The sequence below is a fragment of the Cucurbita pepo genome, chromosome LG01, assembly GCF_002806865.2.
Source record: "Cucurbita pepo subsp. pepo cultivar mu-cu-16 chromosome LG01, ASM280686v2, whole genome shotgun sequence".
NCBI classification, from domain to species: domain Eukaryota; kingdom Viridiplantae; phylum Streptophyta; class Magnoliopsida; order Cucurbitales; family Cucurbitaceae; genus Cucurbita; species Cucurbita pepo.
Window position 1 is genome coordinate 19167635 of NC_036638.1, and position 17568 is coordinate 19185202.

At 37.4% G+C, this 17568-nt stretch overlaps 2 protein-coding genes across 2 annotated transcripts; both read right to left on the reverse strand.

Annotated features, from left to right (window-relative positions):
• Positions 1 to 8: 8 nt before the first annotated feature.
• LOC111792008 (regulator of nonsense transcripts UPF2-like) lies at positions 9 to 12853 on the reverse strand. The gene is made up of 18 exons (XM_023673434.1): positions 12657 to 12853; positions 11154 to 11213; positions 10775 to 10862; positions 9033 to 9235; positions 8013 to 8354; positions 7648 to 7752; positions 7228 to 7355; positions 6582 to 6758; positions 6266 to 6347; positions 5348 to 5632; positions 5044 to 5241; positions 4844 to 4945; positions 4482 to 4733; positions 4181 to 4399; positions 2532 to 2702; positions 1832 to 2017; positions 1201 to 1674; positions 9 to 1066 (listed from the first exon to the last, which is right to left on the reverse strand). Exons 2-18 carry the CDS (start codon positions 11208 to 11210, stop codon positions 563 to 565), a joined length of 3573 nt encoding a protein of 1190 aa, XP_023529202.1. The 5' UTR covers positions 11211 to 11213; positions 12657 to 12853; the 3' UTR covers positions 9 to 562.
• Positions 12854 to 14048: 1195 nt separating this feature from the next.
• Positions 14049 to 17258, reverse strand: LOC111803208 (leukotriene A-4 hydrolase homolog). The gene is made up of 4 exons (XM_023687518.1): positions 16241 to 17258; positions 15322 to 15555; positions 14915 to 15241; positions 14049 to 14527 (listed from the first exon to the last, which is right to left on the reverse strand). The coding sequence occupies exons 1-4, from the start codon at positions 17222 to 17224 to the stop codon at positions 14222 to 14224; spliced, it is 1851 nt and encodes a 616-aa protein (XP_023543286.1). The 5' UTR covers positions 17225 to 17258; the 3' UTR covers positions 14049 to 14221.
• Positions 17259 to 17568: the final 310 nt, after the last annotated feature.

Here is a 17568-nt window from a genome sequence, read left to right on the forward strand (position 1 = left end):
AGCTTGTATACTGCAAGAAAAATACAATTCACATTCCAATATCCGAAATAGCCAAACGCCCGAACACAAGAACTGTACACAACACAAGCAATCTCGCAAGCTAATCTTTTAATTGTCATACAACTTTCAGTTCCAGACAAACCATTCTTTTCATGCAATACCAAGAAACAATGCCTCTATAAGTAGATAGGGATCAACACGATATACACACCGAAAGCCAACAACGAAAGCCTCCTTTCTTCTTTTAATTGCGACTTTATCGTCATCATCTATGATTTCAATCGTCAACCATGGTCTAGCATCGAAGAAAGACCAACTCGTAGGCTATACTGTAGGGATCTGTACGTAAGTCGACAATGGTTGACAAAATATGGTTGATGAAGAAACTCCTTCCGTAAGGAACTGTCAAACTCATTTCTTACTGTTGTAATAAGCAGTCACTGCCAGGATATTTACGATGCCTGCTGTAATTGACTTCATCTATCAAGATACCATGATGCACTAAGCTCACTTCTTTCACTGTAAGGCACACCACTGCCAGGGTACCAATGGTGAACTGAACTCACTTCTTTCGACTGTAATGCACGCCACTGCCGGGATACCGATGATGCAGATGACGCGACCCACCGCTCCTCCCGCCAGATGACTCCCAATTGTTTCCTCGAGTAGGGACTCTATTGCCCCCTGTTTGCATCCAGTTCATTGTTTGGGAGCCTAATCCATTATTTTCTTCCTCTTCTCGGTCATTGTACTCTAAGATTAACCTCTTAATATCTTGCTTCTCTTCTAGCTCTGCTGCTTCTTTCTGTTTCGTGCTCTGTAGAAGTGCGGAATCACGAGGGATGTACATCTTCTTCGTTTTCTGCTTGTTCCCACGCTTAACAAGAACTTTCACCTGAACCTCTTTGCTTCCCCCAGCATCCTCATCCAATCCCTCATCCCCGCTCTCTCCCCCAGCCCCCCTTCCATGGTGGTCCCTCGTCGATCCCTCGAACAAATTCATTGGTATCATCATATTCAATGTTGGTCGACCACGTATCTCTTGCCTACGCTGATCCATGCTCTCCTGCATTAAGAAATAACTTAATCAACAAATTAAGCCATTTAAAACCCGAATGAATTTTAAAAAAATATTGAACGTGCTGTTGCATTCATCGTGTCATGGCAAGAAAATAAAGTGATCACAAAAATAATTCTTGCCTGCATTACAGCCCTGAGTTCCTGATCAAAATTGGCTTCTTCCCTGGGGTCTACCTCAGGCACTTTCTGTCTAACGTGAACCTCATCATCCTCATCAGAAGCAGGTCCACCAGCTTCCTCATCATCTTCGTCATCGTCACTGTCACATCCATCCTCATGATTCCCCAAGTCCGACTCTTCATCGTCACGTCCCTCTGCCTCAATAGTACCACTTCCTGTATCACTGTCACTATCAACACCGTCTCCATGAGCTGCACCATTTTCCCTAGAGCCATTCACCGTGTCCCTTCCATTAGCTGAGGTGGTATTGGAAGTTGCTCTGCTCATAGGCTTTTCAGCATCAAGGTGCTTCTCGGTATTGGACTTGTCGCTTGAGACAGAACGTTCGTGCTCCTCAAGTTCTACAAAAGCAGCATTTACCTCTTCAATGGACGAGTACCTGGTCATGTTTGGTTGTAATTCCGCAAATAAATCCTGTAAATGCAACTTCATCAGTTGCAACTTTCTTCCTCCTTCCAAAGTTTCACCAAATTGACAAAGATCACAAGAATAACAATTGTACTAGTGACCATGAATAATTTGCAATGTTATAGAACATTTGGCAAGTAAACTAACAAGATAATCAACTTGCCTGTAAGTCGAACTCTACGTCCAATGGAAGCCCGCCTTTGCTGAGAATATATTTCTGGAAGTGTATAAAAAATCGATCAAGTTTCCTCTTTGAAGATCCTCGATCGAAGTAGTGACCACAGGTTTGAAGAAGAGTGATAACCATCCTTATGCGGAAAGTGTCCTCGGGTGGATCCAATACATCTTGCTAAAAGCAACAAAGATCGATCACATGAGCCTTGAAACAAAACATTCATTCGACCAATCACAACGAAACAAACTTGTACTCATAAAACAAGACTCAGTATCCTCCACAAGCATTGAACATATGTTTGGTCCACATCATTTATCGAATAATCCCAGAATGTTCTATAAGGCTCAAGTCCTTACAGTTTTACTGCCCCATCCCCATTGATTGCTGCTTAAAACTAAGGTTGCTCATGTCTTAATGAAATTGAAAATTTTAAAGTAATAACTTTAAAGTTGCTCATTCTTAATTTAAGGTTACTTTATAAAGAATCCAAGATGCAAATTGAATACATAGTGCACACACAAAATAATAATAATAATAATAATAAATAAATAATTCAAGAAAAGGTTTCCAGGTGGGGTGGTAGCAATGATAAACCATGTTACCAAGCCTACGGTTAACAACCGTAACATGTCGGGGTAAAATTAAATTTAAAAAAAAAGGAGAAAAATCAACAAAACAAGTTCCGTACCTCTGATGTGCCATGGCCAAAGACAAGCATCAAATAAAGGGTATCAAAAACAACAGATGAATCTACAAGTTCATAGTTGTACAATTCCCCCAGAAACCGCATATGGGCAATGCGTTTTTGCTGCATCCCGTAATCATTTACTTCGAGCCCAAGCCTAATTTCTTCCAATACCTAGAAAATCATAGAGATAAATAACCACCTTCAAAATGAATAAAATAGATAAATCAGCTATGAACAAGAGAACCTGATCAAATATGCAAACAACATTTGTCATGTAGTACATAATAACTTCTACACAAGAAATTTCAAATATGTATGCAAAGGGGGAAAATATGCTCTCAGATGTTCATTAAGCAGTAGATAAACTAAGAACTTGCTATTAATCGAAATTAATGGTTGAATTCTGTAGTTGAGTGCTCGACCATCAATTTCCAAGCTTCTCTTCTGTCTATTGGATGCCTCGTATCCTATGTTCATGAGTTCTTAGTTGGTTTCATAGAACACAATGTTGTTGGCTGGGACTTCGAGAGAATTATTAGTGTACATAGAGAGAAGTGGTATTGTAAGCTGACGTTTAGATTCAGGAAGAGGTCTTTTGAGATCTCTATCTTATTATTTTCTTGAGATCTGTTTTACTTTGATTAGTTAAGATTCACCCATTGGGACTTATCAATACCGAATGAGGGGATTGTAAATAGATCTCATTTTTATCTTGGACATAAGTCTTGGTAAAGTTGGATATCCATCTTACTTCCTGGGGTAAAATGTTTTCATCACCCTCCCTAATATCCAAACATTTCCTCCTTCCAAGAGATGCACAATTTCAGAGACTGTTCAACAATTTTATCTTGCTATCTACTATGGCTCCACTACGATTATCAATTTTTAATCACTCAAACAAGAACATAGTAAAATTGTTGTTTTGGTCATCCAAAACATACTGTGCCATTTTCAGAGATTGCATCACAAATAACTATGACGATTCTTAGGTAAGAGAAGTCGTATGTCAAATCCACAAAGACAAGTGGGTATTCCAATTAGCAAAGCAAATTACTCGGAGCAGTCAATTTGATAATTAAGTTTTATGCCTAGTTTCTACAAGTACTGAACTAATGTTCTACTTGTTCTACTATAATTAAAAACTTTTATCTAGTTCGATACTTATGCATGACAAAAAAATCTAAACTGACATATTTTAGAGGACAACATGCTTAAAATTGTAATGCATATTTTAGAAACCGACTTGGTAATCAAATGACAAAAAGAGTGCTCAAGGAAGGTATGTAGGAGAAAGTATATGCAAAAGGACTAGATATTGATGAATTTAAAGACATTAGTGAGAATATACAGAAAGAAATTAAGAAGTACGTGAACATTAAAAAGACCCCTTAATGTCAGCAAAGGAGTTAGTGAAGATCAAAAGAATAAAGTGGATGTAAAGAGAGGTTGTAAAAAGAAAATGTATAGAAACTGTTAGTGGAAAAATAAATGGGTAAAGAAATCAGTATGAGAACATAAATCCAGAAAGGCTTTTGTGAAGTAGAAAGTGTAGTTATACAAAAATCCATATGTTCTATGGGTAGTGATCTTATCAGGCAGACTAACAGTCTCATTTTAAGTTTCAAATGTTCTCAATGAAGTGGACATACCTCGTCAACAACAGCAACCGAGAATTCATCATGATATCGGCTCAAACCCGACGTTAAAGAAGCAAGCAAGTGAATCTGGCCATACTTCCCTTTGTGAACTTTCATAAAACATTTTAAAAGGTATTGCTCACATTCACTCCATGGAAGCTTCCGAAGTTGCCTCAACACATTTTCAAGGGCAGACTTGTCTAGATCTGAGAAGAGCAACTTTCTAATATACTGCAGGATACGATGAGTAAATAAAACATAAGAACCAACTGTACTTGGGGAAAAGCTTGTGAGTGTAGGATGCAACCCATACCTGATGCAATGGTGGACGAACTTTTGACACCCGTGCAGATCTCTCCGGAGGCTTGCAAAGATAGTATGCATTCTCTACCAGGGTGCTATGTCGAGGATCCAAATTTTTTACATTTTTCAAGCGCATCAATATCTCCAGCATGTTAGCCATCCGCACTGTAGTTTCAGGAGACCGATAAAGAAAACGACCACAGGACTCGAGAAGATTACAAGCAACATCAATGTTGTGGTGAGTGAAATCATCTAAACATGCCTGCCAAATAGAGATAATTTGTCCATGAATTTCCAACCACAACAACTAAAAATACACAGAAAGTAATGAAGAAAAGAATAAACATCAACAGGTGTCTCCTCCACTCATACCTTCAAACAGCTAAAAACAAGGCCAGCTGAAGCAATTTTGAACTTGCAGAGCTCTCCAATAAACCTAATATTTCTAATCTTCGTTTCAATGTTCATTTGGTCCTGCAGAAAAAAATAGCTTATGAAGAAAATTAAAGAAATAAATAGAAGATAAAAGGACAATTCCATTCCCAAAAAATTTATACCAACTAAAATGAGACCTTTTTGTTCAATAAAAAATTGAACTCCTCCTCTAACATCTGGAGGAGAATGACAGATACATCCTTCATACAAGTCGACAACGTTGCAACCATGCGTGAGTAGTATGGCAGCAATTCCAAAGATGTCCTAGGTACATTAAACAAAGCCCTGACGAGCTTCTTTCGGTTAGCCTTGGAATTCAAATAACAGAACTCTACCTGCAAGTATACAAGAATATTAACATCACATTTTTCACAAATTTCCAACCTTCCATCCCCTCTAAAAAAAATTCACAGTCAAAGTGGGAGATAGAGAATCAATTACTGTCAACTGATCAATAAGGTCACGGCTGACACAACCAGGGAGTCTCTGTAACAAAGCATCCAAATTTGTTCCTTCAATATTTTTAAGCTTTTCTTTTTCATTTTCAATCTTTCTATCTGCGTCCTTTTCTTTCCCCTTCTCCTTGTCTGTATCCTTGTTCTTTTCTTTATCCTTTTCTTCTTTGTCCTTTCCTTTCTCATTGATTTTTCCATCCTGTAGCGAACCATCCGTAGAAATCTCCACGTCCTCTATGGATGTTTGATGACCTTGGTCTGCTTCAGATTCCTTTTAAGATAGAAGACATCCAAATTCTTCAACTAATAACAAGCATAAAAATGCATTTTCATGGAATAGGCTAACAAGGACCACGAAGGATCAATTGATGCATTTTCATGGATCAATTTTTTTTATAGGGAGGGTGCTCGGTAATTAGTTTTGGACCATTTTGTCCACTCCCCCATTCATAAATTACAAGCATGTCTAATTCTTTCAGTTATTAAAATTTTAAATTTAATACCCATAAATGTTATGTAGAGTTCATATTCCACTCAAATAAAAAAAAAAAAAAAAAATAAAAGTTTAAAAAAATATTTTCGATATGTTTTAAATAAAATAGGAAAATAAAGTAATAGTTATAAACTCCACTTAAACTTCGCATTAACAGTTCAATGTTTATTTTCTTTTGAAGAATACTGAAAAAAAGGTACGAGGAAAAAAGTATGCTAGGATAAATATAAATATGAATAGGTACATGTATTAACAAATGTCAATATGTAACCAACAAGTGTTAGGGTGTCAAGTGTCCGACACGCTAGCAAACTAAAGTGTCCATGCTCTAGTGAGAAAAGAGTTTTTTTTTTTTTTTTTTTCCTTAAAAAAATGAAGTTTTGAAACAAAATTGCAAGCCTGAGAAATTACAGCCAGATTTTCTGCCGGCTTTGCAGATTGCTCGTTTGCTTTAGGCTCTGCTTCTCCCAACAGTACCGCTGGAACAAATGCCCTGAAAAGCACATTCAGCATACCAACTAATATAATTCTTGTAAGAACACAATGGACTATGTGATAAGAAAACATTAATGAGACGTGCAATCAGAATCTGACTATGCACAAATGTAGAACACATCTTACACGTATATGTCCAAAAATATCTCCAAGTCTAGGTAACTAAACGAAGTATAATTTAAAATGGATGCAAGCTTTCCCTCAGACAATCTATAATCTGACCAGGCCAAACCTGAGATCTGGTAAGCATTCATAGAAAGCCCGGGTGTCTTCGTCATCCCATATGGCTTCGAGCACAGAAGAATCCTTTCCAGAAGCAGGTGATGAAACATCTTCTCCTGCAGAAACCCTGGTTGTGTGACCATCTTCTGGCATCACTGGGGGTTGCATATCAAGTGCTTCTGCTAAGCTGTGCAAATGTTCATTAATTTGCCAGTGAAAAATAGTTCATGGAATCTATTTTACTTTGTGATGAGCTCAAAATATGATATTTTTAATTACAATATCGTCATAATTTTCTTCACATGAAGCAATTGACAACCCATCTTATTTCTTTGAGCAATTTTCGTCTCCATCTTATTTCTTATTAGAATAACACTTATATTTCTCCAATGCATCTCAACTACCTCTGATCTCAACATGGTGTGCCATACTCGTCTATAAAGGATTATTTCACTCATATTTGAATTAGAAATACCTCCAGAATACTTAAATAAGAAACTGTTTCAGCAGAAGATGCAATAAAGAATTAATATGCAAATTGTGAAGTAAATGTTAGATTTTGATGAGGGTAACGTTGAGGAATAATTCCATATATCCATCAAGTCAACAATTGACTGTTAAAAACCTTGTACCATGAGTGTCATAGTGCAACTTACGATGAGACATTTCGATATAGATGGTCATAAGATTTTCGCAACTTCTCATATGAAGAGACATTTTCATCACTAAGTTCTCCTTTTGCATTCAAGATCTTTGCATTTTCATGCTCCATTTGGCGAAGTGACTGCCATTGAAAGGAATGTGACAAGCAAACCATCATTACAAGTGTAAAATATATACTTTCATTCATCATGATGGAAGTTGATCACCCATAAAAATGTTACAAGAATAAAATTCATGAAATAGCATGATTATTCTGTTTGTATAATAGCCCAAAAATATTTTAAAAAACACACATCCTGATGAACTAACGACAAACAACCAAGTCAAGAACCTTATCACTGAATATGAGCTCGGTAAGGAAAAATAAGAGATGTGAGGAAAGTGAATGAAGTGAAGGAAAGTGAATTGCTTACAGTATGTTCAGACTGAAGCAATTCTGCTGCAGCATCATAATATGTATGAAACGCCTTTCTGAAGAATTTCTTTTGGTCGGCAGTAATATTGAGGCTCTTAAAAAACTGTAATAGAATGTTACCCAATAAATTTAGAGTAAATCACAATTGGAAACAAGGAAAATTTCATCTATTCATATGAAGAGCAAGAAAAATGTCAACAGTACAAGTTGTGAAGATCAACTAGCAACTGCAATATACATGGAAATTCATTATTCGTGAGAAGCATAAACTTATTACAATAGTCAAAAAATCCACACAAAACAAATGCAGAATTAACATTAACAGTACCGTGGCTATGTAGAAATTGAGGAAAAGCTGTGTACCTCCTCATGATCTTGACCAGTAGGCGGTAGCCCCAAGAGGATTCTAGCTTGCCGAGCAAAGCTAGCAAGGAGAGTCAAATTTGTTAGGGTAGTATCTCGATCCCTCAAATGTTCAACACTTGTAAGATCCTTAATAATATTATTGAAAATTGCACTGTCTTCTACAACTCCAACAAAAAAAAGTTCTAAAAGAAGTTTGAGAGAGCTGCGCTTTTTCATGGCCTTCGAGTTCCTATCAGCCTCCAACTCATCCCCAGACTTTCCAGGAAAGAATGCTTTCAAGAGTCCTTGAATCAAGCATGGCGAGAAGTCTTTGTACCTTTTGTGAAGAAGCGAACAGATCTTTTTTTTTATCGGGGGAGGGGACAAGGAAACACATCAGAAATAGATAAGAGGCAAAACTTTCACCATAGCATGTGAAAGATTGGTTATCAAACACTGCCAATAAACTCAAAATTTTACATTCTTAGCAGATAAATTTGGTCTTGTAAATCCTTCTTCCTTTTTTAGAGAAAACGAGCTTTTGTGGAGAATAAATGAACAAATTCAAAAGTGCAATACAAAACCAGCCCAATAAGCCAAACCGCCCAAACCCAAAAAGCAATACAAAAAAGGGGGTCCAGTCTAAAAGGGCCAACCAAGAGAGTAATTGCAAGAACATTTGGTTACTGTTGTCCACAGATTAATTTGGTTCTGTAAATCATTAATTGTATTTAGAAAGTCACTTTCACTAAGATGAATGAAAGAACAAGGAGAGGCCAGACACTGAACAAGGCACCAACCAATTAAATGAGACCCTAGATTGAATTTTAAATCAATTACATAGGTAAAAGGTAAAATACCAATGTAAAATGAAGAAAAATATTAACCAACTGGAGAAAGGGGCATTACAAAAAGATGATGTGATATTAGCAGAAAACTTTCGTCAAAATCATTTGAAGTGAGTAAGTTTCTATTGCCCCCACCCAACGAAAAACCACAAAAGTGAGCTAGAAAACAAAAGAACTGAAAAGTGGTTACCTGAACAGCTGCTTGTATATCAGAAGCTCTAAGCCTGGCATCACAAATAGCAGCAACAGCCTCACTAACAAATTTACTCATATTTACATTTCGCAATTCATCCATCAGCCCTTCTCGTTGTTCTTCATTTATTTGCTTTAACTTTTTAATAATTGTTGTGTTGCGTCTAATACTAGAATCCAAAGTTCTAAGGAATCCAGAGTCTGCAGGCAAAAACAAAAGTTAACAAATTGAACATACATGGGATAAAATGGGTCAAATTTGTGTCAAAAGAAATTGAACTTGCATACGTACTTTGGTACTTCGATGAAATTTAAAAAAATAAAAATAAATAAATAAATCTATTCATTTATCTCAAACCGTCATTAAGGAAAACACTAAGGAGAACACTCTAACCAAAGCTTCCAAAGTGTCGCCCCTAAGGAGAACACTCAAAATCATTCATACTAAAATAGAAAGTAGAACCTTGAGGACATGCCCCCAAGAATTCCAACCATGACAGAAATAAAAGGAGAAAATGGGTGCCCTTACCTTGAGTCTGTGCCATTATTCACCCATCAATCTTCCGTCAAGGAAGATCGAAGTCTTAGCCCACCCTTTATTAATTTCATCCACTTCTTTCTAAGTTTTTCCCACACAAAACCATCAATAAGGACGAGCCCAAAGTGATTGAGACTCGAAGCTGAGTGGTTTTATTGATGAAGCGTGTTCAGCATGCCTTTTAGTCATCAAGAAACTAGTAAAAACATATGAAGGGTTCCTTTTTTTTTTATAACTTTTGTAGAGATGTGAATAAGTATGCAAGTAACGATTGGAAAATCTGATTTTCCATAAAAGCTTAACAATTAAATAGTTCATTTTCCTTCATTAAATACTTTCCTAGGCCCTAGCTAGACAGGACAAAGTGAATGGGGCTTAAGACTGAGAATTTGGGACAGGACTCTGTGTTTGACTAGCAGGAGGCTAATATAGACCACTTGCTATGGGGTGGCCAATTTGCTCATTCCTTATAGAGAAAATGTCTGCATTTGTTTGTTCGTGTTTGGCTCGAGAAGGGTGGTAGTGCTAGGATTGAGGACGTGCTCCTTAATCCCCCATTTCGAGACAAGTGGCAGGCAAGTTTCTTTTTTAAGCTGTGGAGAATCTCGCTCGAGAGAAACAGCAAAATTTTTAAGGAGGTAAAAAGATTGTGGGAGGAGGTTTCAAAGGTAGCTAGGTTTAATGCATCCTTGAGGCCAGACTTTTCGGCAATCATGCGCTTGGTTTAGTTTTCTTAGATTGGAGTCTATTTTTGTTGCAGTGTTCCTTTTTTAGTGGACATTTTTATGCCTTCGTATTTTCTTTCATTCTTCTCAATGAAAGTTCAGTTTCCCACCCCACAAAAACATTTTTTATTAGCTAAACCCAAATCGTTTTATATGAGATTATTGTGGTCTTTCCCATCCAGAGAATACACCCATCCCCAATCTCAACAAGACTTCTCAGAGTCCTTAAGTGGGCTAACCAAGTGATCTCAAATACCTACTTCCACGTCTTTAAAAATAAATAAACAAATTTTAAAATATATTTATTAGACGTAAAACGTCCAAATCAAAATGTCTATCTATAAAGTGTACGACAACATTCGTTGCTTTTTCATCATCTAGGTTTAAACATTTCACTTGCCATGAAAAAGAAAATAGAATTACATCTAACTCAATAAATACTTAAAATCATCAAAATGCTAAAGACAATTCACTAACCAGGCCTCTCAGGATTCAAATTACTTTGACGAAGAGCCATTTTAGCCTCAAATGACTTTTTAATTTCTTCCTGACGGGCAACCATTTCCTACAACATGAGAGAAACAATCAGCAGCTAAAATCACCTATACATCTTGTAGGAGAACTAGAAACGTCTCATACTAGACTCACCAAGAAAAATGATAGCAAATATAATTAGATGTGTCAAGCAATATGTTGCAAATTATACATATCTAATGATTGCAAGGATGCAAGGATGAAGTTTCAAACCATAGATTATACATATCTAATGATTATGACCAAGAAGTTGTAAATGAATGGAGGAAATCAAAAGCTAAAACACTAAATGATATCAGTTAGACTTGTATGTCAATCTCACCTCATCATCTCTCTTGGGTTGACTTTCAACCCCAGAGCCATCTTCATGATGGTCCATGTCCTGTGTAGTATGTACATGCAATAAGTTAAGAGATACAAAAATAACTACCACCTTTATGAGTTACTAAATACATAAAGCTTCCAAGTGCTCGTTTGTTACTGGAAAATACAATTGAAAGAAAGCATGTTGTCTTTTGACAATTGGTGAGAGGAAATCGTTGACGGAAAGAGAGAGGACATTTGTTGGAAGAAAATGAAAAACAGAATGCGTAAAAATAAGAGAGAAAACTTGGGATTTGACTTTGCTGAAAAAGATTCTGATCTTATTTCTCATCAAATTCACCTATTTAAATAATTATCTTATCCTAAAAATGGCCGAGAGTGGCCAACTAAATCTGTGACACTTCTCTCCAAAGACCACTTAAGAGTGGCCAACTAAATTTATGCCACTTCCCTCTAAATGGCCACCTAAAAAATGTCCGAGAGTGGCCAACTAAATCTGTGCCACTTCCTTCCAAATGGCCACCTAAATCCATTCGACCTATTTGTCCAAATGGCCACCTAAAAAATTGATAACACAACCATCATAATCCATCAAGTTGGGTAGTTTTTTTTTTTTTCTTCAACCCACCCATGCCCAAAACCTCTATCCACTGAATTAAACTCAACAAACACGACACGAAATCTGACAATTACTTAAGGTCATAACTCTGAAAAAGCATTAAACAATTTTCAATAAATCCTTTTTCAAAGGTTAACGAAACCTCGAAAGAGTGTCAAAATAGGTTGCATGTCTTCAATAATTGTTATTTATCGATAATTATTTATTGTTAAATTATCTTCTTCTTTTTTTTTTTTTTAGGTTTTCATTACTTTTAAAGGCGTATTTATTTCCAAAGATTTTAAAGGCTTTATAAATAATTCTTTATCGACATTTGTATATCTTTCGTTATTTGGAGAAAAACTGATAAGTTAGTATACAGAGATATACACAGCCAAGAGAAATTCATCGCTGAAAAAAGTAGATAACAATGGTGGCCGATTAAGAATGTTCTGCAACTCCTACAATGCAGGCCCAAACGCTGTAATGGAAGGAGAATGACAACTAGAGTAACGATTCGAAGCCAAAACCCTAATTCGGAGAAATCCGAGCTGATGTAACTATATCCAACTCCTACAAGCTAGAGATTAAAAGAAAATTGGATAATACGGTAGGTTATCCAGGGAGATACTGAAAAACTCAAGTCAGCAGAAACAAAATAGGTATACAGATGATCAAAGCCTCAATCGACAAACATATACAACAAATCAAAGTGCAGAGGGTACCACATAGCAGTTCAAAACGTCACAGCAAGGTTTCTTTGCTTTCAGGTTGCTATTCAGCTATTGTTAGTAAAATCAAAAACAAAAAACTAAAACAACTCCTCCATTGTTTCATTAGACAAGTTGTAATTTGTGTGTTATGAAGTGAGAAGAAAGGCATAGATGGAGATCAGGAGAATACCAGTACAAGGAAGATAGTAGAAAATCAGTGCAAATTAAACCCGCTAGGAGGAGGAAGAAGGAGGCTACAGCGGCACGAGAGGAGAAAAGACGGCGGCGAAACTGAGCCGCTGAAACAGAGAAGGAGACAGCGTGAAGAAGATGGACGAGTCCGTTAGAGGGAGATGAAGGTGAATAGCTCAGCGGAATTCCTCTTTTTCTTTTTCTTTTTCTTTTTTTTTTAATTTTATTTTACAGCTGTGCTTAGTTGTATCTTGTATTTTCTTTTCTCTTTCTGATTTGATTTGATTTGCATTATATTTTATTTTATTTTCCTAGGTATTAGTTGTATCTTNTCCACTAATTATATAATCCATTAATTTTTATTTAAATTATATTTTTCTTCACTTCGTCTTTATTCAATTATATTATATCGAGGAAGGAGCCTCATTTATTTTTAATATGTTATATTATCCGTCAAATTACTTACCAACAAAATAAATTTTATAAATTAAAAAAAAATATATTAACGCAATAATTATAAAATTTACATCTCATGGTTCTAAAGAGATTCCTATTCTCACATCCTCTCGGTAAAAAATAATTAAATTGGATGACATTAATATCCAAGCTAGAATGCTTTCTTTATTCATTTTCTTTATTAAATGAATAAAAAAAACTTTCCTAACGACCGAATAGCGTAATTTTGTAGCCAAATCGTAATATTGATCGGGAGTAACGTGACAGGTGAAGAGTTTGAAAATGTGAGTTAGTGTGTTACTATGCAACAAATGAAACTCCACCTAATAATATGTTCATGTTGATAGAGTCCGAGTTGTTTATCCACGAGTTTAAAATCATACTAAATTATTCTCTACATCTTAAAAATTTGGTAGAGATGCATTTTCCAACAGTTAAATTCAGTTGTCTCAGTGTAAGGTAACGATCTCGAACATTGCTAATTTCCATAGTGACTAGCGGTGTCTCCAAATGCCCGAAAAAGAATTTGTCATCGTATGGTTGACCGTCGATTACCGGTGAATACTTACCACACGGGTTGAACTAAAAACAAAGCCACAAATAGCACTACAAATTAAACCACATCTTCCGAACCAAATTCACCAATCCAACCGATTAACGGGCATGACAGTTCTCTTCAAGAAGTCTCCGACGACCACCGTCAATGCCCACGAGCATGGCAACGACGCCTTTAACCTAAACAGTGTCTTGTCATCGCCCGGGCAGTATCGGGAGTTTGAGATAGGAATGCCGCTTCATAGGATTAAAGATCAACCCAATGCCCTTATTCCGGCCACCATGGTCGGGCAGCTCAGCCGTTCCCATTTCCACCGCCATCGCCATTTGGATCGAGACCATTATTTTGTACCTTAATTCTATAATTTATACGGTAAACCATACAAAATATGCTTAATTTTACTTTTTCTTTATGTTAAAAAGTTAATTTAGCATTTCATCGAGATAGGAAAATAGTAACCCAGAGAGGTTTAGACCACAATGCTAGAGAGACTTCCCCATGGCTTTAGTAGTAGCTGACAAATTAGGGGCACCAGAAGTATGGTGCTTGCTTCAAAGACTTGCCATGTTCTTGGAAAAGACGGTCTCGACGACCCTTCGAGCGATCGGGTGATAACACTCACAAGCTTCAGAATATATTCTCTTTGCCAAAATCTTCTCTTCTTCCATCCCGGGGCCTTGCGTTAGAGCATTGTAGAGCGGGCGGAGGTACTTCATTCTCCCAACTTCCTTCAATGTTTTCTCAACCTCGATATAGCAATCTCGAAATTTCGACGAAATAGCAAGTTGAAGAAATGCAACTTTCACCTCATAATCCTTTGATTTCGAGAACCTATAGCGGGCGTCTAGCGCCTGGATCTACACATTCAAACAGAAGGAACAAAGATATAACTTAATACGACGTCAAGTCTCAATCAAGCAACGCTACCGTTCACACAACGGTATCTTTGGTTTCCAGAAAACATGGATAATAAAGACTCAGGATCCTAACTAAGAGAGAAAACCCTGAAATAAGTAAATGCAAAGCTAAGCATCTTCAAACTTCTCCTTGATCACACACTATGAATTCCTGTTCAAATTATCCAGGCAAAATGGGCTTCCAGGGCAAGATTAACAATTGAAAGTCGACAAACGTAAGCATAGCTCGGTGATTAAGATATCTCGGTCACTTCTAAGTTTGCAATTTGACCAAAAACGGGCCCGTGGATATAGAAATAAGAACGTAATGATCAGAGAAATGTGTACCTGTGAGGCATCAACAGGTTTGGGCAGATTCTCCAAGTACAGCTCCCATTCCCGACCTCCCCAAGCAGCAGTTTCATCGTCCCTCGGCATTTTACCAAGCTTAAATTCATTGGCTAGTGATAGGATCTTGGTGTACAAATTAGAAACTGGTTCATAAGCATCTGGAGGGATACCAGTGCCTTCAGTCCACATTTCTAAATCTATCTCTTTCTCTATTCCAGGGATGTTTGCTTTCAAGAAATCAATAAACGTTTCTGTATCGATCGACTTAAATTTAAAGGTTTCGATATATTTCTTCAGAAACTCATCAAACTTAGGCCTTCCCACCTAAAAATTAAGAGGAATATTACAGCAAATACTCAAAGAAAAAGTTCGATACATTTTGAAGAAACAATAGTTTAACATACCTGGCGTTCGATACGCCATACGAACTGAAAACCCTTCTCATACGGTATTTGAGAATACACATCGTCTGGATCTACGCCTTCTTGGTTCGATTTTAGTTTCGTGAACTCCAGATTATCCTTAAATCTTTCAGCATCCTCTTTCAAAGCATTCCAACCGATCCCTATATTAAGAGTAGCTGCATCCTCCCCTTGCACAACCTCAACAATTCTCCTTTCTGCATATCTTGTAAAACCCTGTGGCCACCCGTGCCCAAAGAAGAACAGTGTTACAAAAAGGAAAGAAAAATAGAAGCACTTGAAATACAAAACAGCCTCCCATAGTCAAAACAAACAACACAATTGATTACTAACCTCACGTGGGGAGTGTTGTAAATTATCATGTAGACTCGGTTCATGAATTTTTCGGATTCATATACACTTTCGGTACATTCCCTCTCCTATTTTTGGTTTATCTCCCATATTGATACACGAATCATCTTGATTCATGTATATCACTAATATTACTAGCCTATATAAAGGTTTGTTTAACGTGGAGTTATTGCCATTTTGTGTTTGTCTAGAGGTAATTGGGAGATACTTTGTAGTGTGAGAGTGTGAGAGATACGCTTGTAAACACCTTGAATGATTGACTACAATCAGTGGATGCAGGAGAATTTCTTCTCTCAAAACCACGTAAATCTTTGTCTCTTTGCTTAATTTTTGTTTATGTGTGTGTGAATAGGATTGATCTTGCTAACGGGAGCAACAATTGGTATCATAGCATTTTTGTGGTATCATTTTACAGTGAAGTGCATTGTTCATAACCATAGACAGCCACAACCAGGATCTTCTAAACAAGAACTACCAGATGAACAAAATTAAGTACGGTAGTATCGATGAAATTGCAATGAAAACAAACAGAAAAGAAAAAGAATGGTACCTCGTTCAACCAAAAATGTTCGTTGTTTTTGTTAGTGATCAGATTCCCAGTCCAGCTATGAGCAAGCTCATGAGCAACCACATGCACCCCCGTCGAATCCCCCTTGATCACCGTCGGTGTCAAGAACACCATTTTCGGATTTTCCATTCCACCGTAAGGAAAGCTCGGAGGTAACACCAGCAGGTCGAATCGCTCCCAATCGTATGGTCCAAATAGCTTCTCACCTTGCCTTATCATCTCCTCTGTTCCTGCAAATTCTCTCGCTGCAGCATCGAGCACCGAGGGCACCGATTCCGCATAAACCCTAGTCCTCGGCCCAACTTCCCTGAACGCGATCTCGCCCACGGCAAAAGCAAACAAGTACGGCGGAATTGGCTGCTCCATCACAAACTCTTCCACCACTCTCCCTTCACCACTCCACAACAAATCCACCCCTCCGGCCAACATCGAACCCTCGCCAGCAACCGGTGGGCGGCGTTTCACACTCCGAGCGGCCATCACCGCCGACAGTTCCTGAGGAATATTCAGACGCGCGGAGTAACGCACACGCGCCGCCGGAGTGTCTTGGCAGGGGAAAATAGAACGAGCATGAATAGCTTGGCACTGTGTGTAAACAAACGGATGCGTCTTGTTAAAAGTCTGGGGAGGCGTCAGCCATTGCAGAGCCGATGATGAAGGAGAAGTAGTGTAAATCACGAGGAAAGAGGACTGGCCGGAGAGTGAAACGGAGAGAAGAGAGCCTTTGATCGAATCGGGAGGAGAAAGCGAGAACGTAATCGGGGCATGGGATTCAGGGTGGAGAACAGAATGAATGGTAAGAGAACGAGTATCGAGGGAAAGAGGACCGGAGTGGGAATTGGAGAGAGAAACTAAGGCAGCACCATGAATGGTGGTGGAAGGAAAATCGAAGTAGAGAGAGAGGGAAATGTGAACGGTCAGAGGGTGGGAAGAATCAGTGAAAGAGTGTGGGTCAACAGGCGCCATTGACGAAGAAGAACAACCGAAATGGGATTATGAACTCAAGAGAGTGGAGTTGCAGAGGCTTTTTATAGGGACGGACAAGGGCCACGTGGCGTCGACTCAACGAAGCCTATGAATACCTACACATTTTTTATAAATAATAAATATTAAATTTAAAAAATTGTGAATATTTTTTTGGGCTAAATAAATGAATCTAACCTTTAAACTTCTAAAAAATACTATAAATTTTTAAAAGTTTCCAAAATTATTTAAAATATGTTTAAAAAATATTCTTGAATTTTAAGAATTTTATTAATACTTATAATTTTTTTAAAATTTATGAGTATTATTGAAATTTTTAAAATTTG